This window comes from Salvia splendens, chromosome 10 (genome assembly GCF_004379255.2).
Source record: "Salvia splendens isolate huo1 chromosome 10, SspV2, whole genome shotgun sequence".
NCBI lineage: Eukaryota > Viridiplantae > Streptophyta > Magnoliopsida > Lamiales > Lamiaceae > Salvia > Salvia splendens.
Window position 1 is genome coordinate 3,751,574 of NC_056041.1, and position 27,151 is coordinate 3,778,724.

General features: G+C 36.9%; 5 protein-coding genes across 5 annotated transcripts; 4 read left to right on the plus strand and 1 right to left on the minus strand.

The window, feature by feature from the left end:
- Positions 1 to 3,645: 3,645 nt before the first annotated feature.
- LOC121753040 (conserved oligomeric Golgi complex subunit 6-like) lies at positions 3,646 to 11,126 on the plus strand. The gene is made up of 11 exons (XM_042148188.1): positions 3,646 to 4,023; positions 4,690 to 4,742; positions 6,523 to 6,670; positions 6,761 to 6,868; positions 7,693 to 7,760; positions 8,496 to 8,619; positions 8,707 to 8,853; positions 8,939 to 9,202; positions 9,296 to 9,580; positions 10,024 to 10,170; positions 10,477 to 11,126. The coding sequence occupies exons 1-11, from the start codon at positions 3,802 to 3,804 to the stop codon at positions 10,996 to 10,998; spliced, it is 2,088 nt and encodes a 695-aa protein (XP_042004122.1). The 5' UTR covers positions 3,646 to 3,801; the 3' UTR covers positions 10,999 to 11,126.
- Positions 11,127 to 11,764: 638 nt separating this feature from the next.
- LOC121751100 (WAT1-related protein At4g19185-like) lies at positions 11,765 to 15,251 on the plus strand. The gene is made up of 7 exons (XM_042145817.1): positions 11,765 to 12,185; positions 12,775 to 12,837; positions 12,947 to 13,063; positions 13,152 to 13,437; positions 13,972 to 14,127; positions 14,612 to 14,763; positions 14,875 to 15,251. Exons 1-7 carry the CDS (start codon positions 11,992 to 11,994, stop codon positions 15,083 to 15,085), a joined length of 1,179 nt encoding a protein of 392 aa, XP_042001751.1. The 5' UTR covers positions 11,765 to 11,991; the 3' UTR covers positions 15,086 to 15,251.
- Positions 15,252 to 16,553: 1,302 nt separating this feature from the next.
- On the minus strand, positions 16,554 to 18,695 carry LOC121751800 (probable carotenoid cleavage dioxygenase 4, chloroplastic). The gene is made up of 2 exons (XM_042146595.1): positions 17,308 to 18,695; positions 16,554 to 16,905 (listed from the first exon to the last, which is right to left on the minus strand). Exons 1-2 carry the CDS (start codon positions 18,690 to 18,692, stop codon positions 16,554 to 16,556), a joined length of 1,737 nt encoding a protein of 578 aa, XP_042002529.1. The 5' UTR covers positions 18,693 to 18,695.
- A 1,177-nt stretch (positions 18,696 to 19,872) lies between these two features.
- On the plus strand, positions 19,873 to 20,824 carry LOC121751801 (zeaxanthin 7,8(7',8')-cleavage dioxygenase, chromoplastic-like). Its single transcript, XM_042146596.1, has 3 exons — positions 19,873 to 19,906; positions 19,962 to 20,443; positions 20,816 to 20,824. Exons 1-3 carry the CDS (start codon positions 19,873 to 19,875, stop codon positions 20,822 to 20,824), a joined length of 525 nt encoding a protein of 174 aa, XP_042002530.1.
- Positions 20,825 to 24,275: 3,451 nt separating this feature from the next.
- LOC121750791 (probable carotenoid cleavage dioxygenase 4, chloroplastic) lies at positions 24,276 to 26,968 on the plus strand. Its single transcript, XM_042145401.1, has 2 exons — positions 24,276 to 25,681; positions 26,497 to 26,968. Exons 1-2 carry the CDS (start codon positions 24,297 to 24,299, stop codon positions 26,849 to 26,851), a joined length of 1,740 nt encoding a protein of 579 aa, XP_042001335.1. The 5' UTR covers positions 24,276 to 24,296; the 3' UTR covers positions 26,852 to 26,968.
- The last annotated feature ends 183 nt before the right edge of the window (positions 26,969 to 27,151 follow it).

The following is a 27,151-nucleotide window of genomic DNA, read 5'->3' on the forward strand; positions in this document are numbered from 1 at the left end:
ATACATGAATCGTCGACTTACAACATTAATTGACCTTAATATATTAATGTGAATTTTTTCAATTACTTGGTATATTGTGTAAAGTGTTTGTTCCCCATAAAAAGTACTACTCCTTGATAAAAATTAGTTGAGCTACATATATATCCGAAAGAAATAATCGATGAATTTATGTATAAATAACTTTTAATTGAATTAAGTCACATTCAGGTATACTATAATTAAACTATATATGTTTTTTAGTTAAATATGTTATTAATTAACCTAAACTCACAAAATAATTAGGAGAAATTAATCCCCCATCGGTCTTATCAACTTTATAAAAGCAGTCAGTAATGGAGATTAGATCTTTAGTTCTCCTATTAAACTCTATTTATTTATTTTGATAGCGATTTGATATTGTAAGTCACCAACTAATACATAGTCATATTTTTTCATAGCCATCATCTGTTTTTGAATAATAGTTTTATACTTCTCTTCTATAAAAATAAAAGTACTCCGTATAATTTTTCATTAACAATAATCTTTTATTTTTATATTTTATGATTTTATTTCTTTTACTTTCTAAACTGGCATTAAAAACCATCGAACGCTGATGGATGTAGTATATTCTTTCTCTTAATTTTCGATTAAGTATACTTCCGTTTAGAATGTTATTTTGTCTCTAAACAAGTGTTTGATTCCAGACAATTCTATGCAAAACTGTTGTTAAACTATCAAACTTGTCTTTATACAACTTTCCAATATTAGTATGACTTTTCAAGCTCTTCATCTCCACAATTAATATGGCTAAAATAAATTCATCCCCCATTTTAGTAAAAATCGTTTTATGGCCAAAGGCATTTATTCGGAGACGTGGGAGGAATATATTAGAATTAAATTTCAGTTGATTAGAAGAGATGGGCGAATAGAATTTCGAAACGTATAGACAAGTGGAATGCCTTCTCATTTAGCAATAAATAATTGTTTTATTGGAAATGGAATTCACTTCGATGATTAGACACCAATCATAAAATATAAGAAAATTATCATTTATAATTATACATATACATCATGGCCATGGCATCTAGATCTATAGTACCTACCTAATTATCACGGTTAATTCGTTGTATAATTATAACCTAAATTAAATTAAAATTCTACAAGTACAAAAAATAAATAAATTAACCCTACATTGTCACAAAATGACAATTGACACCTAAACATATTAGATCGAGTACCTCATTGATTTAAGATCTTGAAAACATAAAAACCCATATAGTGGGGAAAGTCCACTAAGAGAAAAGAAAAATAACCATGTCGATATATGTATAACCATGTCTAGCTAGTTTCTATAATATCTATATATAGAACATTGGTTTTATTTTACAACTTTCGTTTTATTTTACAACTTTCCATATAGAGATAGCTAGGCATTAATATGTACAAATATATATAGTACATTTACTTTTCCTCTTAGTGAACTTGAGCTTGGGAGATAGTGCCTTGCTAGGACTTGATTAATTACTATTTATACATTTTCAAGAAAACTATACTTACGGAAATATAAAAGGTCATAGAAATTTATAATTCCACAGGTATAGTTTTATAAGATACTTAGTTCATAGAAACAAGTCACGCTAGTCAAGCATAACAAACAAAGGCCCTGTATATAACTCCGAATTTAATTACCACAATCACAATATAAAAAGACAAAAATTTGCAAAATTAGTCCATTAGTGAATCAAGGGATGTAGTGAAAATAGTCTATCGTTGCTATCTGAGGTGTGCAATGGGTGTATAAAAGGTAAGTCATGATCGGAAAAACAGATATATTACGAACGACGGGCTCGGCCAGTATAAGGTGTTCGCCGGGAAGACTTCAATTAAGTACATTTTGAAGCCTAAACATGACATCACTATTGCAATAAATCTCGTGACGAGCCTTAACTAAGCAAAAAGACATTACATATCAAAGACATGCATGCTACTACCGTACCATTGCATGTATAGTATATAAATAAATGAAACACAAAACTATATATTAACCAAAGCCTAGCTAGTTTATATAGTTCCTACAATAAAAATGTAGCTAGTGGTGAGTGGGGTGATGAGCACTCAGGCTTGTTACAAGATTTTGCAGTAGACAACAAAACCCAACATAATCCCACGCGTGTGCATTATTTTTTTATTTTTGTTTTTTGTTGGTGTTGCCCTAGCTAGTTGTACCACCACTTGCACAAGAAAATTATAAATAATTAAACTATATAGTATTACGCCACGTCACTCCACACAATCACAATGTGAGAAACAAGAGTGTGTTTTTGTGTGTGTAGAGCATGCCCTACCAATGATTCTACAAATCTTATATGTACATTCAAATTCGATTCCTTCTCAATATACAGTCTAGCTAGCTAGTATCATTCTCATGATTTATTTTCTAGTGAAATATAATCTTTCACAAATAAATTTGTGGATTCTTGTTTTATATTGGTATGTTAAAATTAGAGGGTTTGGTGATAATTCACAAAGGATCGCGTGACCGTTGGGTGCTAAGAGTATTATTGATGCAATGATACAAAAATGAAATCTTGAGGAATTATTTGCAATGATATGCAATAATGATTGGTAAACATACTAATGATTATATATGGAGTCTTTTATTAATGAGCTATAAATGGGAAACCTAAGAGAGAGGCAATATACTAGCTAGGACCTAAAATCCAGCTCTTAGGTTGTTGGGAGTGGAAGAAAATATGATAATTTGCATGATTGTGTGTCTAGAAAAATCATAGGGAACATTTTCCTATTTAAATATGCTTAAAGAGCACGCGCACATAAACATCTTCCAAAACCTATCCTCTCTCTCTCACTATTTACATATTCTCTAGTCTCATAAAAATACAGATTATTAAAATGATATGAATTTTAATATAAAATTAATAAAATAAGAAATAAGCAGAAAGAAACAGTGATTGAAATATTATTAATGAATAATGTGACATATTTCATAAAGAAAACTTGTCAAAATAAAATTGAACTAATTTTGCGCGACAGACCAAAATAGAAAAAGAAGACTATTGTTTGGAGACGGAAGAAGAAGTACTACTTTACGGCAATTTGCTTAGTATATATATAATTATGTTTATTGACTTGTATAGATATGAATTTATAATGGAAGAAAACTTACTTTACCACAAAAATGGAGAAAATAAACCATGCGATTGAAAGATGTGAAAGAGTATACATCTCGGCTTAAGCAATCAGAGACAAACCTAAGATGCATCAAATTAAATACAAATGATAACCTAATATAGTGTGGTGTGTTGGTACGAGGTGAAATGTCTTGAGTTCGAGTTTACTATGACAGAGACCTAGTACGAGACGCTTGTTATGATCATTTAATTCTTTGATTGGTTTGGCTGAGTTTCCAATTTATAATTAAGGATCAGATTTGGGCTAACAAGTTGTGCTTTGGATGTTGGCGGATCGGATTTGGGCTAACAAGTTGGGTTTTGAATGTGGTCTGAAAGCCCAATTCTAATGATTAATTACTGGGCCGGGATGTAAGAATTCGTGTGTCCGAGTTTGGGTTCACGAAACGTATTGTACATTGGTTTTGAGATGTTGTACTTTTGTTCCAACTTACCCATCAAACCCCAGTCTTCGTTGAAGCCAGCTTCAGATCTTAAATCGCAAAGCAAACCAGAGCGATAAAGGTTTTAGGATTTTGCAAGGAATTATTCAATTCGAAATGTGCAACATAATATAGGCTCACATTACATGTATTTGTAAGTCGCCGGATTCATAGAGAGAGGAGAGAGAATGGGGACCGCCACAGCGTTAGCGCCGGGGCTGTCACGGAAACTGAAGAAGGTGCTAGAGACTCGCACTGATAGTCCCGATCTGCTCGCCTCACTCAACACCATCTCCACATTTTATTCCGAGAACACACCTCACGCCCGCCGGAATCTCCGATCCACCATCGAGAAGCGCGGCCTCTCTATTAACGAGGAGTTCCTGGAAGCCTCCTCCTCCGCCCAACAGGTACACTCTGCCTGAACCCCTAACGAACAACCTATTGCTATTTGCTCCACAAATCTCTTGTTCGATCTGATCAATTTCTTTTATCATTACTCTGCGATCTGCTCAGTTGTACTACGCGCATTGTTGTTTATACCTTATTTTGTACGGCTGCATATGCAAACCATCCTGTTCAATCATATTGCTGTTGTTTAGAGCTTGATCGATGTTCATTTGCTAATTGCTCGTTTATATACCGAATGCCTTTTGTTTTATGGATAACGGACTAAAATCAGCATGAGTATAGTTTGATTGAATTTTGTTTTGAACACAGTGAGGTTGTTTATCAGATGCTCTACTGATATTTGGAGCTCATACTTCAAATTGCATGGCTACCCTTTACAAAGATTTCATTTGGCTGTAACTTTATAATTCTTTGATTATTTGCATGAAATTTTCTCACCAAAAATGAACTGATAATAATAACAATGCAATTGGTTAGACAAACCTTTATTATGATATCGATATTTGTGGCACTATGTCAGTTGTTATACCTTGGTACTCTCCATAGAATAAGTGAAATTGATTTATAATAGATTATGTATATATTTTGCTATCTCCCCCCTTATTTCTTGGTGTCCACTCTTTTGGGTTGAAAAATAATTATACTGTGTTTCAATGAGTTTTTAGGCCTTGGATCGTGTCGAGGAAGAGGTGAATGCCCTGGCTGAATGTTGCGATAAGTATGCATTCTTTCTTGTTTATCCTATATGCTGGTTTCTTTGTGTTTATCATGTTTTAGTGTATAGCTTCACAAATATAAAAAGTGTATTCCGTTGAATATCCTACTTGTTGCGTTTTAGTGTATAGCTGCACAAATATAAAAAGTGTATTCCATTGAATATCCTACTTGTTGCTTGCCGGACATAGTACTTTCCCCTTAAAAGGTTCTGATATAAAATCTCTTAAAACGTATAGTAATATTAACTATCTCTTTGCCTATCCCTAAAGCATGTAAGTTATGTAGAATAGTAAAATATAGATATAAGTGGAAAAGTAAATAGACATAGTAGAGAAAGTAGTAGTGTATTTGGTGTTTTTTATTACTCAACACATGCCACATATATATAGTACAAAACACTAAGCTAGGCTATGTCACATCACCGATGTGGGACAGAATACTAATATTCTTAACACTCCCCCTCAAGCTGGAACATCTATATTGGCCAGCTTGGTGCAAAGTTCTCAAAAATGTTTTTCCTCAAACATCGGCAGCAATAGTAGTAGCCGAAACTATAGGGCAGTAGTAGTTGCAGCTGTTGCATAAGTAGAGCTGCAAGGCAGAGTAGTAGTAGCTGTAGCAGAGTAGCAGCTATAGGGCAATAGTAGCAGATGCAGAGCAGTAACTGTAGCAGATGCATGGTAGTTAGTGTCAGCTGTAGCAGAGTAGCAACTGTAGCAGAAGTAGCAGATGCAGGGTAGTGACAATTGTAGCAGAGTAGCAACTGTAGAGCAGAAGTAGTAGATGCATCGTAGTAGTGACAGTTGTAGCAGAGTAGCAACTGTAGCCGGAGGACAATGGTAGGAGGAGTAGAATAATAACTGCTGACAAGAGTGCTGACAAGAGCGCAGGTAGATAAAAGGCAAGCAAGAGCGCAGGTAGATAATAGCGCAGAGCAACGGAGCAGGAGTAGAACAGCAGGCAAATAATAGCGCAGAATGCAGCAACGTAAAACCCTAGTTTGGGCAGATTAGCGGACTAGCAGAGTAGAGCATAACAGAGCCGTAATTTCGAGAAGAGTGGTATATCAGAACCATTATTTCGGGTAGAGTAGTAGAACATAACACTCATAATTTCGGGTAGAGTAGATCAGAGTAGGAACGGAAGAGCACGCAGTGGCAGAAACCCTAATTTCGTTTTTTTTGTGTGTGGAAACCCTATTTTTCTAGAGACGGATTCGAATCCGCTCTGATACCATGTAGAACAGTAAAATATAGATATAAGCGAAAAAGTAAATAGACATAGTAAGTAGTAGTGTATTTGGTGTTTTTTATTACTAAACACATGCCACATATATATAGTACAAAACACTAAGCTAGACTATGTCACATCACTGATGTAGGACATAATACTAATATTCTTAACAAGTTATACAAAATCAAGTAAAATACGCTCCCTTCAATGTGCTTTGTCATAATTTAGTAAAGTATGCTACATTGAGTGTGCTTTTGATCTTGAAACGTAAAGAATTAGTAAAACACATAGATGTGATAGATTTGTTATGAGCTGATTTCAATATGTTTTACAATTGATTCAATATGTTTTACAATTGATTCAATATGTTTCCTCTGCTTATGTTTGTTATGAGCTGATTTCATTATTTTCTTTGTACTGCCTATAGTATTTGAGCTTTATGAAAAGTTTTTGACTTTGAATGTGATGCATGGCGTTCTTGGAATTCACATGTGAAAGAAGGATCAAAATTGGTATCTGTGTGACTTTATTATTTCTTCTTAATGTAGGATCGCAAAGGCTTTAGGCAACTGTAATGCTACAACTGGTGATATAATCAGTACAACGGAGAGGCTCAAACAGGAGCTTGAAAATACTACACAGAGGCAAGAGATAGCGTCATGCTTTCTTCGTGATTATCAGCTCTCTAATGATGAGGTATTGTCTGAATCGTATTTGTTCTAGCCTTAATTTTGAAGTCCATTTTAGTCATGTTTCACTGACATATCGAGATTTTCCTTTCTCTAGATAAATGCACTACGTGAGGAGGACCTGACTGAAAACTTTTTTAAAGCACTTGCTCATGTTCATGAAATCCATGCGAACTGCAAAGTGTTGCTACGGACTCACCATCAGGTTCATCATCAATGCCTCTCTGCTTCTTATCTTCTCCTCCTGCCAGACACTCTTGTATATAAAGACACATGCATACACACTAACACATCTTACATTTGCTTTTATCGTTAGTATAAAGAAGTAACACCATATTTTATTTGTTCACTTGTGTTTCCCTGCATCTCTTCGTTTACCTTTTAGTCTTACACTCTTACTTAAGTAATGATGTTGACATTTCAAAACTAATTAATCTTTCTTGATTTTATGCTCATCATTTGCTAAAGCATATGGAATTTGATGGCAGCTATCCTTGCACTATAACCTGTTTGAGGGAATGAACCATAAGACCTGATGAATAACTGGATCTGGATCACTCATTTTTTTACATTTGGTTTCTTTAATGACTTCTTTTCCATTTCTAACTACCAACAGCGGTAGAGATTTGACCTCAGCAGTCATAATCCTTCATGAGTTAATTAATTCAGCTCTTTCCATCATTCCATCCTAGCATTATAGGTTCATTTTCATTTGTGTAGAGGTTTAGACAAGAATTGAACAGTGAACAAAAATGAACGTAGTATCATAATAACAGTGTGCCAGTTTATTTTTTATATGAATATACATGAAACAAAATGCTTTCTGAACCATCTGGCTCGCAAAAGTTGTAGCTCAGAAGCAAGTACTCTTAGAACAGGAAAAAGGAACAATGAAACTGGGCAGAAGACCATTTCCTTTTCTAGTGGTTCTCATCACCTGAAATCCTTATATTTTCATTTATGCTGTTGCATTCTCAAATCTTAACACATGTTTTTATAATCCTGAATTAATTTGAAGACTATTTGCAGCGAGCAGGTCTTGAGCTTATGGATATGATGGCTGTCTACCAAGAAGGGGCATACGAACGATTATGCAGGTAAATTTAATGTCAGTTTGAAGGTGACCATGAATGAAAAATGAAAAAAGAACAAAAAAATTTCATGCTTGGGAATCTGGGATGTATGAGATATGCTAGAACATTGACATGCATTATAGATTGCACAATCATATTGTTGTCAGAAAATTGCATAAGAGTTGGAGTTTTCCATGTGGTTTAAGCAAACTAATTTCCTCTCTGCTCTTTTAATGCTTTGGGAAATCCACTTAGATGTTGGCATAAATTTTCACTGTATACTGATGTCCATCATCAACTTTTTTTTTGTTTCCCTTTTTAGAGGCAATACACCCCGTGGTGTACAACTTTCACCTTCGCAGGGTACCCTGCTGAGAAAATATCTGTCCAACATTTCCTTTTTTTAGAACTTTATGCACCCCTCCCATTTACATAATAATGTATCCATAAAGCTGATAGGTTTTTTCAGCTTTTTATAGTCCTTGCGACTAAAGAAGGCTTGTCTTCCCATAATCTGAGTCATCTGACTTGTAGTCAGTCCTCTAGGCTGATAATTGAGCAAAATATATCTGTATCAGCATTTTATACTATGATGACACGTATAACTATGATGGAAAATAGATATGAGTAAAAAATACGTTTGTGTATTACTCTTTTTATCACCAGAATATAATAGATGCAAATCATGCAATAATTGCATGTTTACTAGACTGTTTCCTGGGCAAAAATTATGGGCATATCACCTGTTATTCTATCTAGGTGGGTCCAAGCTGAGTGTAGGAGACTTGGGGATGTTGACAATCCTGAAGTTGGTGAGCTCCTAAAAACTGCGGTCAGATGCCTTAAAGCAAGGCCAGTTCTTTTCAAGTACTGTGCAGAAGAGGTAATTGTTTATTGATTCAACACATTACAGAAACCCATTAGGAATGCATTTCCTACATTTATTTGTTACACATAATTTGGTGTATAGGTAGCAAATATGAGGCATAATGCACTCTTCAGAAGATTTATTAGTGCCCTCACTCGTGGGGGACCTGGTGGACTACCTAGGCCAATTGAAGTTCATGCTCATGACCCTTTAAGATATGTTGGAGATATGCTGGGATGGTTGCATCAGGTATACGTCTGTATTCATTTTGGGTCAAAATGGTGATTTTGTCTTTCCAGTTAGGAACTTATTCTTCATTTTGGCTATGTGACAGGCATTGGCATCTGAAAGAGAACTTGTTCTTGCATTGCTTTATCCTGATTCAACTGTAGATACTGGATCAATTGCTCAGAGATTTTCCAATGATAGTGATGTAGGAAAGACAGAAACAGAAACAGACTTGACATTTGTTCTGGACAGGATCTTTGAGGGAGTCTGCCGTCCATTTAAAGTGAGAGTTGAACAAGTTTTGCAGTCTCAACCAAACCTTATAGTTTCATATAAGCTCAATAATACACTGGAGTTTTACAGCCATACTGTGAGTATATTCCACTTCAACAATGTTATATAATTATATATTCAATTTCTTCATTTCCATTCTCTGTTCTTTAACTCAACTTGTTATCTGCAGATATCAGATCTGCTGGGGAGAGAAACAGCTCTGTGTAATACACTTTGGGCTCTTAAGGACGCTGCTCAGAAAACTGTCTTCGACATACTAAAAGCTCGAGGAGAGAAACTGTTACGTTATCCTCCCTTAGTTTCTGTTGATCTTTCTCCACCTCAAGCACTGAGAGAAGGAGTTTCACTGCTTCTTGAAATAATTGAGACATATGATAGTATGATGGTTCCCATGTCAGGCAAAGATCCGGCATTTGAACCTGTCATATCTGCTTTGTTAGATCCTATTATTCAGGTCTGTCCCATGAGTATGTGATGACATCTCTTTCTCAGCATGTCTTTCTTTTAGTATGAACTGGAAAAGCAGAATCATGTTAGTACTTCTAAATCTATCTAAGTTGATTCCGTAGTTTATACTCATGCTATTTCAATATCCACCTCTTTCATGCTTCACTTGATTTGAGTTGCAGCATATGCATGTCTTATATGTCTTTTGGCCATATGCATGTGAATGTTTTTACAGTAGGGTTGAACTCCAGTCACTCCACTAAGATCTTGTAAGGCTAGAATTGAATCTGTCACTTGTAGTGTCATGTTCAAAATCTATATTTTAGATACCACCTTACCCATTAGGAAATTTCTTGTCGGTGTGATTTTGATGTTATAGTTACTGATGGAGCCTTGGTTAAAGATTTGATTTGACCGAGTGCTATATTTTTATCTTGGTCGTTATTTCAGATGTGTGAACAAGCAGCTGAGGCACACAAGTCGAAGGGGATTCAGCCATCAAGGAGAAATAGTAGAGTCAGTACAGACCCAGCTCAACCCCGCAGATCATCTATAGATGCTCTTCTGGATAACAGCAACTCTGTCCTTTCATCTCAGGTATTTATTGACTGTTTAAATTTCAAATGTTTTACCTCTGAATTTTCAAGCATAAAATGGCTATATATATTAATAGGTTATCATTTATTCGTTTATCACTGTGTTTATCTCAGCTGTACACCTCCTTGCATAAGGATGCATTTGTAAACTGATATCATATCCATTTTGGCATGGAAATATATTCGTGCAACTTTTCTAGAATTTGTAGTGTGGTTTATATATGAATGTACTTCAAGATGATGATGCATCTTTAGTTTGAAAAATGACGACTGGTGCTCTCTCTGGACATGATATTTTGTCATGCAGACCCGCGAAGCACCTTCAAGGATATTCCTGATCAACTGCTTATGCGCCATCCGGCAACCATTGCTAGGACATGATGTTGCTTCTGAATACGTGAAGAAGCTCGGAGCACTGATAGAAAACCACCTTCACAGCCTTGTAGAAAAGGAAGTTGATAGAGTCTTGCGACAATGTGGTTTGTCAAACAAGATGTCTCATTTCCACAATTCTTTGAATGACGTAGGTGCAGACTCCATCCCCAGCCAGCCACTGGCTGAGATGGAAGACATGATGCCTGCTGCCCTTTCAGACTGTCTAAAGGCCTTCTTTGGGCTTGTTTTGGGAAGTGAAAGCTCGTTGCCTGAGTTTGAGCAGATACAGGCTCCGAGTCTGCGTTCAGAAGCTTGCTCTCAGCTGTCTAGATCACTTTCTGAGGCATATGAAGTCATCTACAAGGGAATCATGGACCCGAAAAACGGGTATCCAGATCCAAGGTCGCTCGCGAGGCATCCTCCCGATCAAATACGAACCATTTTGGGGATTTGAAGCTGCTGAGCATGCCTCTCATTATGTAGTTGCACCCTTTTCTTTGTCGATGTTTCCAAGTTTTTGTATACTCAATTACTGACATTTCTGTAAACCTAGTTATACCTCAATGAATTGAGTTTTACTAATTGTGATGACTATTGATCTATCTGTCTCAAAACTCTTTTTGGATTGATAAATTAATAAATTAATTATTGAACACTAATGACGGTGGTTATGTTGGAATGGACGGCCAAACTATGTATTTTATCGACATGTATGCAATCGTGTCAATCGAATTGACTAGGATAAAAGTTAGTACTCCATAATTTAGGATATTTTGTGAATTTGTTATCGACTTAGGTATATTGGAGTTCGGTATATCCTAGATTTCTATTTCAGTAACTCATTTCACTAATTTTTAAACTAACCTTGTTCCGCATTTTTTAAAACTCAAGCAACAGAAAGTAAGGTGTTTATCAGGGATGGCAAGTTATTACCGCCACTCAGAATAATGAAAAATTTCAGCAACATAGACAGAGGGTGGATTTGATCGATCCCTAACGTGCCAAATTTGGCCGACCAAACAAAGGTTATGGGGTCTACGTTGCCAAATAAGGCAGGGGTCTAAACAGACATTTCACTTGTGTAGCTGAATCCTCTGATAATATTAAATAAGTATTAAAAAAGAAATAGAAAAGGCGAGGAGACGACACGTGATAGGACAAAAAGAATTACAGAGAATCTGGGCCGTCGATGGGGCTGCTCTTGAAGTACTATTTCTTTCTTCACTGTCAAAGCAAATTCTCACTCACTTCTCAATTCAATTCACTTCTATTCATTTCCTTGATTCTTTGAATCTTCCCAAATCCACCATTAATTAACCCCTCGCGAGTAATCCAATTCTGGCCACCCTCACATCCGGTTCACGCAAATCCAAATCTCTGCGTTGTTGCACTCATTGTGTGCGAGGAGAGTAGGGCCGGGTGGTTTTGGAATGACATTTGTGTTGCAATGAAGGCGATGGCTAATGGCGGCGACATCCGGAGGGCGCACATGGCCATGGCCTTGGTCCAGCTCTTCAACGGCGGCTACCACGTCATCACCAAGGTTGCGCTCAACGTCGGCGTCAATCAGCTCGTTTTCTGCGTCTACCGAGACCTCCTCGCGCTCTCCATCCTCGCCCCAATCGCTTACGCCCGTGAGAAGTCAGTGCTTTTCCTTTCCTTTTGTTTCTGATGGTATCTTTTGTTTGGTTGGATCATTGACTTCGTTGTCACTGCTCGATTGCTGCTAGTTCTCGATCCAACTCTTTCTCATTGTGTGAATTGGATTGGGAATTGAAGGGGAGATGTATGAGTGAGTTATTTGTTGTTCATTGGTTGGATTGGATAGTTGTGTGATTCGGCTGTTTGGTGTCTTCATGATTATTAGGACTATTACTGCACTTTCCGTCTATTTTATACAAATTTGATTTGTGCATAGTTTTGTGTTCACTGATTTCTTAGTGAATGTTATTAGGAGATTTATGTGTCACAGTATCATTCTGCCAAATGTGGAAATAATGCTAAAGGTATTGTTATTATACATGAAGGATCTAATGATGATGGGGCGGTGATCCATATGCTTCATCACATTTTAGGTGATAATCATATACTATTGTTTTGGGATAAAAGAAAACATGTTTTTCCGTTCTAAATTGCTTTTTTTTTGAGTCAGTTAATTGTTTCCTTCTTTTGTTCGTTTTCCGTTAGAATCCGCTGGCAATTCAAAATGCTAGGTTTCTTGTTTTTGCAGAAGGATAAGACTGCCACTTAATAGACGCCTTATAGCGACCTTCTTCTTTCTTGGTTTGACTGGGTGAGTGGATATCTTCATTTTTTTGAGCTTGCCCTTTCGAACTGCTTACTTAGTTGACTAACTAATAGTGTGCTTATGTTTCTTGTTTGTCATTTTGCTATTGGATTAGTATTTTTGGGAACCAACTTCTGTTTCTCGTTGGTCTTGGCTACACGAATCCAAGTTATGCTGCAGCCATACAGCCTGCTATTCCAGTCTTCACATTCATATTGGCTCTAATGATGGGGTCAGTTACTAAGATCTATATCTAGTCCTTTTGCTCAGTTGAAACCATACTTGTAGAATGCCATTCTTACATGCAGCTATATTTGCAGTACAGAAACTCTGAATTTACAGAAGACTGAAGGCCAAGCAAAGTTGGGAGGAACTCTTGTTTGTGTTTCTGGTGCTATTCTTATGGCTATGTTCCGTGGCCCAGCTGTGTTTGGATACAAGGAATTAGATTTTGCTGCACATAGTGAAATAAGTGCCAAGGGTCAGCCAGAACCAGCTGGCTGGATAATGTCTACTCTTATTGATTTGGGGTTCGATAATTGGCACCTTGGAGTTTTATGCTTAATTGGGAACTGCATGTGTATGGCTACTTATCTGGCAATTCAGGTAGTGGGCACCATGCTTGATATCTAATATTATATCTGAATCTACTCCAATTCATTTCTCAGGAGTTAATTGGATTAAATTTGACTAAACTCAGTGTTCCCTTACTTGGCTGTATCTTAATTCTTAATGATTGGCATTATGTTTATGTTCTTATTTTTAATTTCTTTATCTGAGCTGTGTGGATGTGAAAGTTGAGTGCTTTTGTTGAATCATTCAAAAACTTTAAGCTACAAGCTGTTTTCCTTAGTGCATGTGTACTTATGATTCATTCGCCAGTTCTATAGCCTAGGTATTCAAAATTGTTATGAAGAGAAATGCTATCAAGTATCAACCAATAATCCATCGATACCCCCAATATTAATATTTTCGGTTTCTTAAGATGTAGTAATATTCTTGTAAGCTTATGTTTATCAAGCAATTTGTTTCTACGCATAACATTACTCTTCAGTTTCTTCTGACATTGTTGGTCTATCTGCACGGCTTCAATAACTCAAACGAGATGTTTACGGTGTTTCACTTGTATTTTCTGCACAGGCTCCACTTTTAGCCAAGTATCCCGCAAGTATATCAGTGACAGCATATTCCTACTTTTTTGGTGCTCTGTTTATGGTAATGACTGCCTTTTTTGTGACAAATGAATCAACAGACTGGAGTCTCACACGATCTGAAGCTTTTGCTGTATTATATGCTGTAAGTATTTTCATGGTTCGGCTTTTCATTTATTTTTCCTGTGCGCTTGGTGAAGTAAAACAATCCTTATTACTTGGTTCTTCTGTATTAAACAATGCATAAAATTTATGTTCATAACCATTGGGCCACAACAGCACGGTATACGCCAGTAGAACATAAACTATAGTTTCTGAAGCGGTTTAGTTGCCGCAGGAGGGTCTGACTATGGTTCTAAACTCTCGAGAATTGGTCATTTAAGCAAATAACAACTAATCTGGTGATACATGTTACTAATGTTCATTTGTATGAGAAGAGTGAATCTCAGTTCAACTTACGCTTAATATTAGATTAAATACTTGGAAAGATAAAAAATGACGGAGATCCTTCTGGTTTTATATTTTTAACTGAATCACTTAGATCTTTTGGTATTAAAGTTAGTTTAAAACAACATATTTATTTTCATGTTTCTTTTGTTCCTTAAGAAGTAAGAACCTGGTTTCTGTAGGGAATCGTAGCATCTGCATTGAACTATGGACTTTTGACATGGTCAAATAAAACCCTTGGTCCGGCCATGGTTGCACTGTACAATCCGCTTCAACCTGCAGCCTCAGCTTTTCTGTCAAGAATGTTCCTTGGAAGTCCGATTTACTTAGGAAGGTTACACCCCAATCCTTTCCATAATTCTTTCTCTGAGTATTGCACGACATTTTTCTAATTTATCCCTACAGTCAGTATGTGGCTAAGCTGTTCCTCTGTCTTTCGAAACAGCATTTTGGGAGGATTTCTGATTATAGCCGGGCTTTATTTGGTAACCTGGGCATCCTACAGAGAAAGACAGGTACCCCTGTTAAGTTCTCCTCACACATCTTGGTCACCTGAGGCCCTTGTTGACCAGGATTTGCCAATCAACAAGATCTCCTACCAGCTAGGTAACATGTTCTCCGGATCGTCGACTTCTATACCAAAGATTGTGGATTAGCTTAAAATTATGATACCATTATAGGTTTTCCTTTTGATGGATGTCCATTGCATGGAAACCACAATTTTCAGAATATGTATATTGTACAATGTGTAACATTCGTTCGAACAGAATGTGCTCACTTTTTCGGTCTACTGTTTTACCTGAATATGAATATGTTTTACTAGCCTGTTTCAACTTGAAAATTATACTCTCAACATGCGTATCTACTTTATCTAACATGATTTTGTTTTTGGAAATTTGGCATGAGAATAATTCGAATTTTTGGAGTTTGATGTAAAATTGGAATATATATTTGGAAAGCTCTCTACGAAATTTCTAATGTAATGGTATGTGGTGCAAAAAATCAAATTTAAACGATGTGATAATAATATTCAAGCTGCTTTCTGACAATTTCTTATGATGAAAATTCAATATTTTGGTTACGATTAGAAAATTAACATCAAAGTTTTCTAATGATACATTTGAATTTAACGTCGGATTCCAGTTATTGGCTAGCTAACAAAATTTGGTTTATGCCAAATTCCAAGAGAAAAGAGTTCATTATTTTCTGTCATGTGGTTTATGACAAATTCTGAAAAAAAGAGTTCTTGATTTCCAACCGAAGAAGAAATATTTTTGGTTAAAAACCAAAATATGTGGACATTAATCCATATACTTTCAACAAATTAACATATTTTATTTATCACGACAGTGACAAAACATTAAATTCAAGGAAGAATATATTATCACCCATAGATATTAAAGCTTATTAATGCTGATGCTTCGCCTACCAAATTTGATACATAAATCTAACAGGTTGGATATACATAGAATGAGTTATTATTAATTATCTGGGATTAGAATGATTCCTGCTTCCTCAGATTCAAGAATTAGAGGAGTGATATTTATTAATTTGGATTAATTTCATTCTTTTATAGTACTACGTACGTAATTATTAGAGAGATTTATAGTAAAAGTGCGAAGTAAGTATATAAAAAGTTCAATAGTGGTAGAATATAAAATCTACCAAAATCCCAACATGGCAATATACCCTTATCTAGGGTTTACTCATAATATTACAACACCTTGGATATGGTTTGTATAGATATAAAATATATTAGACATAATATCATTTCTCATTTATGTCCCTAGATGTAAAGTTATGGTGTTCTTTTACTTCTTTAATGTTGTATAATTGGGTCGCGACGTAATTATAATTTTCATTCCGAGTCTTCATTATCGATTCTTTACCAGGCCGTATATTAGGAGAGTTGAACCGTATATGATCCTTTTCAATGACTTTATTTTATTTTTGAGCTAAGCAAGATAATCAACGAAACTACTTGCCTACGTTATTTTTTAGCTAAGCAAGAGTTCAAACGCACTCCGAATTAATCACACTTAATTATAACAGTATACTTGTACACAAATTATTAATAGAGTAGAAAATAGGTGATATTTATATTATAATAAAGTGCAGAATTAATCACAAGAGTTTTAGGTGTTTTTCCGGAACAAATAGACCATGGTAGCCATAAGGAACCCTACCTGGCAACCTAACCCTAGCAACAATCTCAAGTGTTGGGGATTTGGCATCCATCACCCAAAACCAAGACTCCTCACTACTCTCCTTATGCACATATGTTACTAAATATCCATCATCCTCTTCCTCCGCCCCCTCCCCCGCCACAAAATACGGCTCCCCACCGTAACATCCCTCCCCAAACTCCCGCATCGCCACCTTGCAATCGCTGCCCTCCGCTCCAGCTTTCGACAAGTCAATCTTCACAACCCCACCCGCCTTCGGCATTTCAGCTATAACCGCCGCATACATATATCTTCACCCAAAACAAAAACATAAGAGGTTGATCAGGGTAAATGGTCGATTTTGTCCCTTCATTTAGATAATTATATTTAGCATCCCTCGTTTCATTTTTGAAAAATAAAATGTCCTACAAAAAATTTCTTGCCCAAATCATAATATTAACATGAAAACCAATACTACACGTCGATTGCCCAAATTACACATCAATTACCCAATCGACGTATAATTTCTTGTCATGCCAATATTCCGATCGTCTGAATTTTTTGCAAGGACAATTTATTTCGATGAGATTTTATAAACGATGAGATGTTTTCGGGTAAACTCCTTCGAGAAGAAATCAGCAGTATCTTATTAAAAAGCGTAGAATCCAAAATTAGAAAATATGTAAACCAATACTGGAGTATAATTTAATTACCTGTTCTTCTTTCCAGCATAAGCTTGATTAATAACTCCAAATTCCATGTTCTTCCTGCTCAACACACATCTCGAAACCACCTTCTTCTCGTTAATATCCAATTCGATCATTTCAAACCGCGAATGCATCAAACTCGTGTCGAGGAATCCCCGATCCGCCGCGAGGAAATTCGGCGCCACGATCACAATCCTTCCGCCGCAGTCTCCCTCCCAAGCATTGGTGATATGGAGCAGATTCAACCCCGGCGTCTCGATCCACACCACTCCGCCGTCGTTCGCCGCCTCTCGCGGCAAAATCCCGACGCGCGGCACCTTTTCGCGGTGGCACACCAGCGGCGTCCGCCCCATCACCACCTCCACCGGATCCATCTCGATCTGCACATCCTGAAACACGATGAATCTCTTCGTGAGTCCGAAATCATGTACGCACGCCATCCTCTTCATCGACGAGATCGTTAAATCCGATCCTCTTTTCCCTCCCGAATCGATTTTGAAAAACGCCAGAAACGGCGCGAAAACGTTGCATTTGAACGCGAAAACTTCGCCTGAGTCGGGATCGGAATGCGGATGCGCGGTCATCCTCTCCGTCATATCGCGGCCGCCGCCGAAATCGCAGCGGCCTAATGTGATGATGTCACCATCCTCAGCGAGCTGAATTTGGTAGGGTAGATCCGACTCGCATAGAGCGTATAAATTTCCGTTGAAACACGCCAAGCTCGTGTTGGCGGTTCCGAATCCGTTAGCGGAGGGATCGAATTGGCCGAAAGCGCCGCGCGCTACAGTGAGGAGGAACCGCGCGGCGGTGGCGAGGCCGCCGTGGCAGGAGGAGAAGGGGCTGGGGAAGAAGGGGCGGCCGTTTTCGGCCTCGGTTTTGAACTTGTAGGTTTTGACGTAGCGGCTGCAGAAGGTGGCCTGGCCGCCGGAGATTGAGATGGAGTGGAGCATGCCGTCGCCGTCGAAGGGGTGGTAAGGGCCGCGCGGGAAGAAGTGAGGGTTTGGGCCGTTGCGGATGTAGGCGCCGTTGAGGGAGGTGGGGAGGGATCCCTCCACCACCTCGCAGGCGGTGGGGGGAAGCTCCTCCACCGGCGCGAAGTTGCCGGAGAGGAGGTGGTGGGGATCGATTGATGGAGGGAGAGGTGATGAGTCTAACAAGTTGGAGACAAAATCATCCAATGAGTAAAAGATTGTGGTAAGAAGAGATTGTTGCTTCTTTTCTTGGATTTCTACAACAACCTTTGTATTAGAGTTTTGATCATCGGAATATATTGATGAAGTGTTGCTAGTGATTTTTGGCATTTTTGGTTGCAGATTATTTTGATTGATTGGAGATGGTGAGTGCAGTGATTTTGGAAATTTTGGAAGATGTAACACGGTTGCTTGTAACATCTTTTTTTGTGTGTGTACAAGAGAATGCAATGAATTTTCCAAAGAAAAAAGTGTTTATATTAAAGCACAAGTGTTTTAAGTTTTAACTTAGTTATATAGACTAGTTAGGTTTGGCAACTCGTAATAAAAAAAAGACTGCGCTGGCTGTAAATGTATCCGAATTGGGAATATTTTTTTATTGCATCAGATCTCAATATTCTACTATATTACTCATGCAAAAATATCTATTAGGGTAGGAGTATAAAAATAAATTATTGTACAAACTCTAAGTAGGGATGCAATCAAATGATTTCAAACTCTAAATATTATACAAATTTCAAATTATGATCTAGACCATTAAAAAAAATATCAACACAGTGTCAATGGTTGATTCTGTGTTCACATCAAAATCTTGAAATTTATATTGTGTTGACATTGTGTTGAAACCGCGTTACTGTGTTGAGGAGTTTGGAGTTTCTATAATACATAGAATTTGCATTTTATCACTACCATGCTATGTATATCATTATATTTAATATATATATTGTACATCAGAGGCCCTTCTTCTATAAACATCTTTTTTTTAAAAATAAAATAATAGTATGATGTCATAAATTCATAAGTATATTAGACACTTCAATTAATCATCACAATGTGTACATATAAGTGATACTACGTACTAAGTATAACATATACTATTGGAAATTTAAATTACCTGTAAAAGGAATTCAGTTTGTCTCGTTCATGGCCCGAATATTATTATTATTATTATTATGAAACATTCATAACCACCACGGCTCAACAAAACATGATTCCCATGTTAAAAATGGGAATATGAAACATTCTGATTGCGTGTACGATATAATAGAAAATCACACATCACAAATTAAAATGCAAATACAAAAAGAAGAACAACAGAATACCAAATCAAAATTTAAAAAACGTCAGTTAAAAAATGGGATAATAGCTTTCCTTTTAGTAGGACCCCCACCAAATTTCTTCAAATTTCGTCTATGATTTGTCATATCCTTCAGAACCAAATTCGCACAAGTGTACACAAAAAGCCCAACCCGGCCCACAATCACGTCGTGTAGGCCCATAAAGCCCACTCCAAAATCTTTCCAAAAATAATTAGGACAACTCACCCATTAACCCCCTGTCTCTCCCCCACCCAAAAAAAAAAAAACAAAAAAAGTTGACGATGACCGCGTACCCCAAAACCGATCCCGAGACCGGCGAATCCTTCGCCTTCCGCTACTTCGTCATCCATCCTTTCCTCACCTACTTCAGAATCGACTCCAACGGAAAAAAAGCAACGAGACGTCCCGATTTTCTCCCTCAAGAGCCCATCATACATCCACGACTTCGCCGTGACGAAGAGCCACGCCGTATTCCCCGATCCGCAGATCGTGATTGAGCCTCTCCAGATCCTGAGGGGGAAGCCGGTGCTGAGAATCAACGGCGATAAGGTGCCGAAGCTGGGCGTGATCCAGCGCGACGCGGATGATGAGAGAGAAATGTACTGGATCGATGAGCCCGGGCTGAATATGCTGCACGTGGTGAACGCTTGGGACGAAGACCACGGCGACACCATCGTCGTCGTCGCGTCTAATATCCAACCGGTTGAGCATGTGCTAGAGAAGTTAGATTTGGTACATTTGTCGTTGGAGAAGATCGTGATCGATGCCAAGACGAAGAAGAGGTCTCCTCTTTCGGCCTCAGAGTCTCGACTTCGGAGTCATCAATCCTCATTATGCACAAAAGAAAAACAGGTAAAAATTGTCTTTAAAAAATTAAGATAGAACAAGTGCGGCCCATTAGAGACAGTAATTGGGCCTACAGGACTAACAAATTGGAAGCAGAATACAAGTTTTGAAAATCTTAAATTGGGCCTCGTTATTTCATACTCCACTTATAGGAGTAAGATTGAACATACATAATTAATCTCATTTCATAAAGCTTACTTTGATAGCTCATAAATTAGACGAAACTCCAAGGTTGACACAACTATAAAACCACTTGAGTAGTTTGTAGTACCATATTTTGCTACCATATTTTACTCCTCATTTTCACTTTAAAATGAATAATAATAATATCATACTTCATTCGCTCTAATGTAATTGAGTTGTATTTTTTTGTCCCAGAGCAATTGAGTCATATCCTTTACTCTATATTCATCTCTCCTATTTTATTCTCATTATTAACCTTTAACACATCCAATTACTTAAATCTCGTAACTCCCACAATTATCTTGAGAAGGAGGGAGTACATAATATTAGAGTAAGCAACGATGATTTCTTTTTAAACATAAAATGAGGGGGCAAATGAAAAACTTTAAGAGAGTGAACTTTTTTTTGTATCTCATTACTCTCATTATAAATTTATAATCAAATAAAACTCACTCTTAATTTCACATTTCACGTGCATTGAATTCATTGTCATTTATTATATCGAGATCAACTATTTTTTTCATATCATTTAAATTTACATGTCTCAACTTATTATACTGTTATAAATCAGATCATCAATCAAGTCAGAGGATGCAATCATAACTTTTATGGAGATTAAATAATCACGCTTTTTTTTTAAAGATGTATGACAAAAAAAAGTTTTCTTGGGCATGCTCTATATATGACTAAAATTTGTCATGTTTAAAATATGGAGGATCTTTATTAATCACATTCGGCCATTTATATTAGAAAATTATTCTTGTTTAATTTCTCATAATTTGCGTTAGGAGATATTTATCAATTTACACGTGAAATGATTCCAAAAATAGTTAGTTGTACACTTTTTATTAGCCACATAGTATGAGAGAGGATAGTACTATACGTGCCCGTTCGGTTGGGCTGACTGGCCCAGATTAAATCTCAATAGATTGTTAATAGTGTGTTCGGTTGGGAAAACAAACTAAAATCACGGCGGCCCATGACTAATAAGAAGCCCTCAACGAGGCCCGCCTCTTTAATACCATTTTCATTATTTAGGTCAGACTATTCATCTCACCACATCCCCTGCGATTATTTTAATCTTGCGCTAGCGAAACTCTCTTCCTCTCTTTTTCTCCCTTTGACGCCGCCACTCTTCTGCAAATCCGCCGCCGTCGCCGTGGAGAAACCTCTTATCATCTTCGCCGCCCCCGCCGTCGAGAAACATCGTAACTTCTGCTCCGCCCCCGCGGTCGAGAAACCTCATCCGTGCCGCCGCCAACCCTCGCAGCTTCAGGCCTTCCTCCCTCCCCTTCACTCTTCCTTACAGTTTCCTGTCTTCTGGCGTTTTCCATCATCATTTATTTTATGAAAATTGATTGGATTTTGACCGGTCCTTTTTTTGCCAACATTAGTTGATTTTTTGCTTTTTTGCTGAATTCGGCAGTGACAAATCTGGTCAAAATTTTATATTTTAATCATGTCAAGTTTCTATTAAAATGCTTTTGATCCTTATTATTTTTATAAAAATAATCCATTAGTAATTAGAATTCGTGTCGATCTAAAGTTATCTAAGATTTAATCTAGTAAATCAAACAACAATCCTTAATTCAATATTAGTTTTATCCTAGATAAGGCTCATCCTAACCTATCTCATACTATATCTTAGGATTATTTAGGGTCGCCAACCGAACAGGCACTACATGTAATGCAATAAAAATAACACAAACCTGCAGAGTACAATACATAAAAACAACTTAAAACATCAATTTGAAACGTGGTCATCAATTGAATACTGGTAGTATCAAACAAATGAACAAACGGAACCAAAAAATAGTCGTACTTATTATTTGACCAATTAAAAAATTACAAACCTACCTTTTCGGACTATAGAAGAGTGAAAGAATCTTTAAATAAGTCTCTAAATTATGCTCCATAAATTATCAAATGCAAGTTCATTCAAATCAACTTTACGTATACTGATAAATCATAAAACGATAAAAGCATTATACGTCAATGCCGCTTTTATTTAGTTGACACTCATATTATTATTTTATTTTATATTGAAAATGTACAAATTGATTATATATTTTCATTTTTCAAAATAATAATAATTATTATTATTATGTTGATAATAAACAAAAAAAAAATTATTATTTACGGAAGATGTAAGGTTGGTAGAACCATAATTCATTTGTTAAAGACTAAAGTAACGTTTTGCTGACATTAATATTGATAAAAAAGAATTTAAAAAGTAGTAGTTCTCTCGAAAAGCAGCATACTGAAAACATTGTTGTTTGTAAAAAATAATAAGGAAATAAGAATTTGCCAGGTGGGTGATGGGCGTTGCTTTCATTATTGCATAAATTCAATACGTATTGACTATATGATGATGAGATTTTTCTACAAGAAATTGGCATTTTTTACCAACAAAAGTGGAGTATTATTTCTTCAAGTAGGTTTGTTTGAATTGGTAGATAGACACATTTAAAGTATATTTAATAGTCTAATTTAATGTTTGATATGTTGGTTAAATTTTTTGTGTGGCCCGTTCAATTAACAAGGGCCCGTTGAATTAAAGCTGAAAAGGGATATTTTATTATCATGGAAAATTGATTGATAATAATATGTGCAACACTATATCAATTTTAATTTACGTGGAATTTACTAATATAGCCCTCAGTCTTGAAATTATAAAAAAAGATATAGGATAGTTTTGAAATTTCCTACTATGGTGTGATTTAAATAACAAACCAAACATATAATATTATGGACTATAGATAACATACTATCAATTTAAATACCACATACAAAAATAGAAAAAAAAAACATTTCTACAAAATAATTATATTCTTATCTAAATGAAAGATAAATTTCAATAAAAGTCTAAAAGCAATCACTTTTATCTAGTTTTCTTTGAAAAAAATTAGTACTGTAATAATTTTGGCGGGGCGAGATAGTGCTTGGATTTCTGTATCCCTATTTTTAAGTGTATGCACTAAATGTAAGGCTTCTTTAGAAAATAGTAATTACAATGTAGTACTCCGTACTAATTAATTTGCAAAATCTATTTTTAGCTTGAGTCAAAATCAACACAAATATATATCGGCTGGTAGAACCATCTTATACAAATCTTTTATGCTAGAGCTAGCATATAATGATAATTAATGTAAACTTTATTAATTTAATTTACACAATTATTTCAAAATATAAAAGTTTTAAACCTCTGCTGTAGTGTGAAATGTTGAATTTTATAAAAAAAATCTATGAATTATATTTTCCAAAGTTTTAATTTGAAGTTAATAATAAGTACTAAAAATATACACACACACGAGCTTGGCAAAACAGATACGTAAACATGTACTACATCAACATGTGACATTCCTAACTCAAGACATTAGTTTTCAATATCTACTAGTTCTTATTGTATATGTATTGCTAAAGGAATATGTTTATTAAACTATGCAATTAAAACTAAAGTTTAAATACATTGGGGATTCATTTATATATATATATAAATCACCGATACTTTTTATGAACATAATACTAGTATAAGTCCTTTTATTATTAGTTTATTTTAAATGTATACGTAAGGGTTGGGTGTTAATTAAGTAATATAAGGATTAAGATTAGGATAAATAGTTCAAAACGGCTTCATGCAAGTGAACCAAATCTCCCTTCACAAACAAGAGAGAAAATGGAAGCCCTTTCTTCCTCATTCCTCCAAGCATACCCTCTCAATCACACACCTTCTTCCCCATCACCAATCCTCAAACTCAAAATTTCATCAGTCCAAATCGATGAAAAACAAGCTAAAACTTATCATCAAACAACATTTCTCCCTCAAAAAAAGCCCAAACATTCACACAATCCAAATACCACCACACCTCCAAAACCAAACCAAATCAGCAAAATCTTCGCCTCATTGGACAATTTCATCACCGATTTCATCGACCTCCCTCTCCGCCCCTCCATCGACCCCCACCACGTCCTCTCCGGCAACTTCGCCCCCGTCCCCGAGCATCCCCCGACCCCCTGCCCCGAGGTCAAGGGCACCCTCCCCCTGGCCTTAAACGGCACCTACATCCGCAACGGCCCCAACCCCCAGTTCTTCCCCCGCGGGCCCTACCACATGTTCGACGGCGACGGCATGCTCCACGCCGTCACCGTCTCCGGCGGCCGCGCCATATTCTGCAGCCGCTTCGTCAAGACCTACAAGTACAGCCTCGAGAAGGAGGTCGGGTCTCCGGTCATCCTCAACGTCTTCTCCGCCTTCAACGGCCTCCCCGCCTCCCTCGCGCGGTGCTCCGTCACCTTCGCCCGCTTCCTCCTCCGCCAGTACGACCCCCGCCGCGGCGTCGGCGGCGCGAACACCAGCCTCGCCTTGATCAGCGGGAAATTGTTCGCTCTAGGGGAGTCTGATCTCCCCTACAGAGTGGAGATAACACCAGACGGAGACATCGTCACCATAGGCCGCCACGAGGCCTTTGGTGAGCCGTACATGACAATGACGGCTCACCCTAAGACGGACGCGGAGACAGGAGAGGTCTTCGCGTTCCGCCACAGCATAAACGCTCCGTATTTATCCTTCTTCAGGATAAATGCGGAGGGGATCAAGCAGCCGGAAATTCCGATTGCGTCGCTGAATGAAGCTTCTCTTGTTCACGATTTCGCGATCACGAGAAATTACGCGGTGTTTCCCGATCCGCAGATCGTGATCAAGCCGGCGGAGATCGTGAGGGGGCGGGCGCCGCTGAGGATTGATGCGGCGAAGGTGCCGAGGCTGGGGATCGTTCGGCGCTGCGAGGAGAGCGGCGGCGAGATGTGGTGGGCGGACGTGCCGGGGTTTAATATGATGCACGCCGTGAACGCGTGGGAGGAGGACGGCGGCGACACCGTCGTGGTGGTGGCGTCGAATGTGCAGCCGGTGGAGCATGTGCTGGATCGGATTGATTTGATTCACTCTTCCGTGGAGAGGGTGGAGATAAATGTCGGGGACAGGAGTGTGCGGCGGCGAGCGGTGGCTGTCGGAAATCTGGATTTCGCCGTCATCAATCCGGCTTACGTTGCGAAGAAAAACAGGTATTGAAAAGGAACCGTTTATTTAAATTTAATTAATTCCATATGGAGTTGTTAATTTTATAAAAAAAACACTTAATTTCCTTAATTTGATGTTTTTACGTTTTCGAATCCCTAACCGCCATGGCCGTATTGTTTAGTAGCTAAATATAGGTAGTAGAAAATAGAATCGAACTCTTTCTAGCAAATTACTCCATACTTAGATTCCATATGGAGTAGCCAAATTATTCCATATGGAGTACAAAATTAAGTAAATGGATAAAGATTTGTGGGGACAAGATTTTTTTTGCCACACTTACATTTCAAGTTAACAAAGATTCAAATGGAAAGAGACTTAGATTCTGTCTTCATATTTCTCCCGACATTGCGTGCACTCTTCCATAACTATTTAGTGGAGTACAATAAACGGTTTAATTATAAATTCTTTATAGTTTCAAATGAAATTGAAATTTTATTGATTATCACAAATTGTATCTGAAATGTTTGTTGAATAACATAATCTCTTACATTTAAATTGGTAGACAATTTTTTGTACTCAATCCATCCACTGCGGATAGTTGTAGTAGTGGATAACAGGAGCTTAAATTAAAAAAAAAATGCACTTATAAAAAAATGAAATATAGAAAAAAAAATTGAAGTATTATTTATTAATAAAAAAATGAAATTGAAAAAATAGAAGGAGATAAAATTTTGTGAACTAGTAATTAAAAATAGAAAAACAAAAGTAGTAGTACTCATTTTATTTTACTCCTATAATTTAGTGCTTGTAGATATTTATTAATTTATCCAAAGTGATTAACATATGATTTGACAAACAGGTATGTTTATGCAGCAATAGGAGCACCAATGCCTAAAATAGGAGGGGTGGTTAAGATAGATCTATCACTTTCAACCAAGGACTCCGGCGATTGCACGGTGGCGAGACGCATATATGCACCGGGATGCTACGGCGGCGAACCATTCTTTGTGGCAAGAGAACCTGATAATCCGGAGGCGGCGGAGGATGACGGCTATTTAGTGACATATTTACACGATGAGAATAGTGAGGAATCCAAGTTCATAGTGATGGATGCCAAATCTCCAAATCTTGATGTTATTGCCGCCGTTAAGCTGCCTGGACGAGTCCCTTATGGCTTCCATGGAATTTTTGTGCCTCGCAATACCAATTCCTAAGTAGGAAATTAATATTGATACAAAAATGTAAGTTGTATTGCTTAATATACCCACTATATTTAAATTTACATGAATTCAAATTTGGTTTGTAAATATGTACGGTTTCCAGAAAAAAAATGTTATTTGAATTTTTAGAGAAAAAAGTGTCCCATGATATCTTCTTTTTAAATATAAAAGAAACATAAAAAGTAGTGTAAAATAAAATAAAATAAAATAATTAAACAAAAAAAAAAGAAAAAAGAAAACCTACATATAATATATTTATATGTGTACATATGATATCATAATTAGAATTTATAA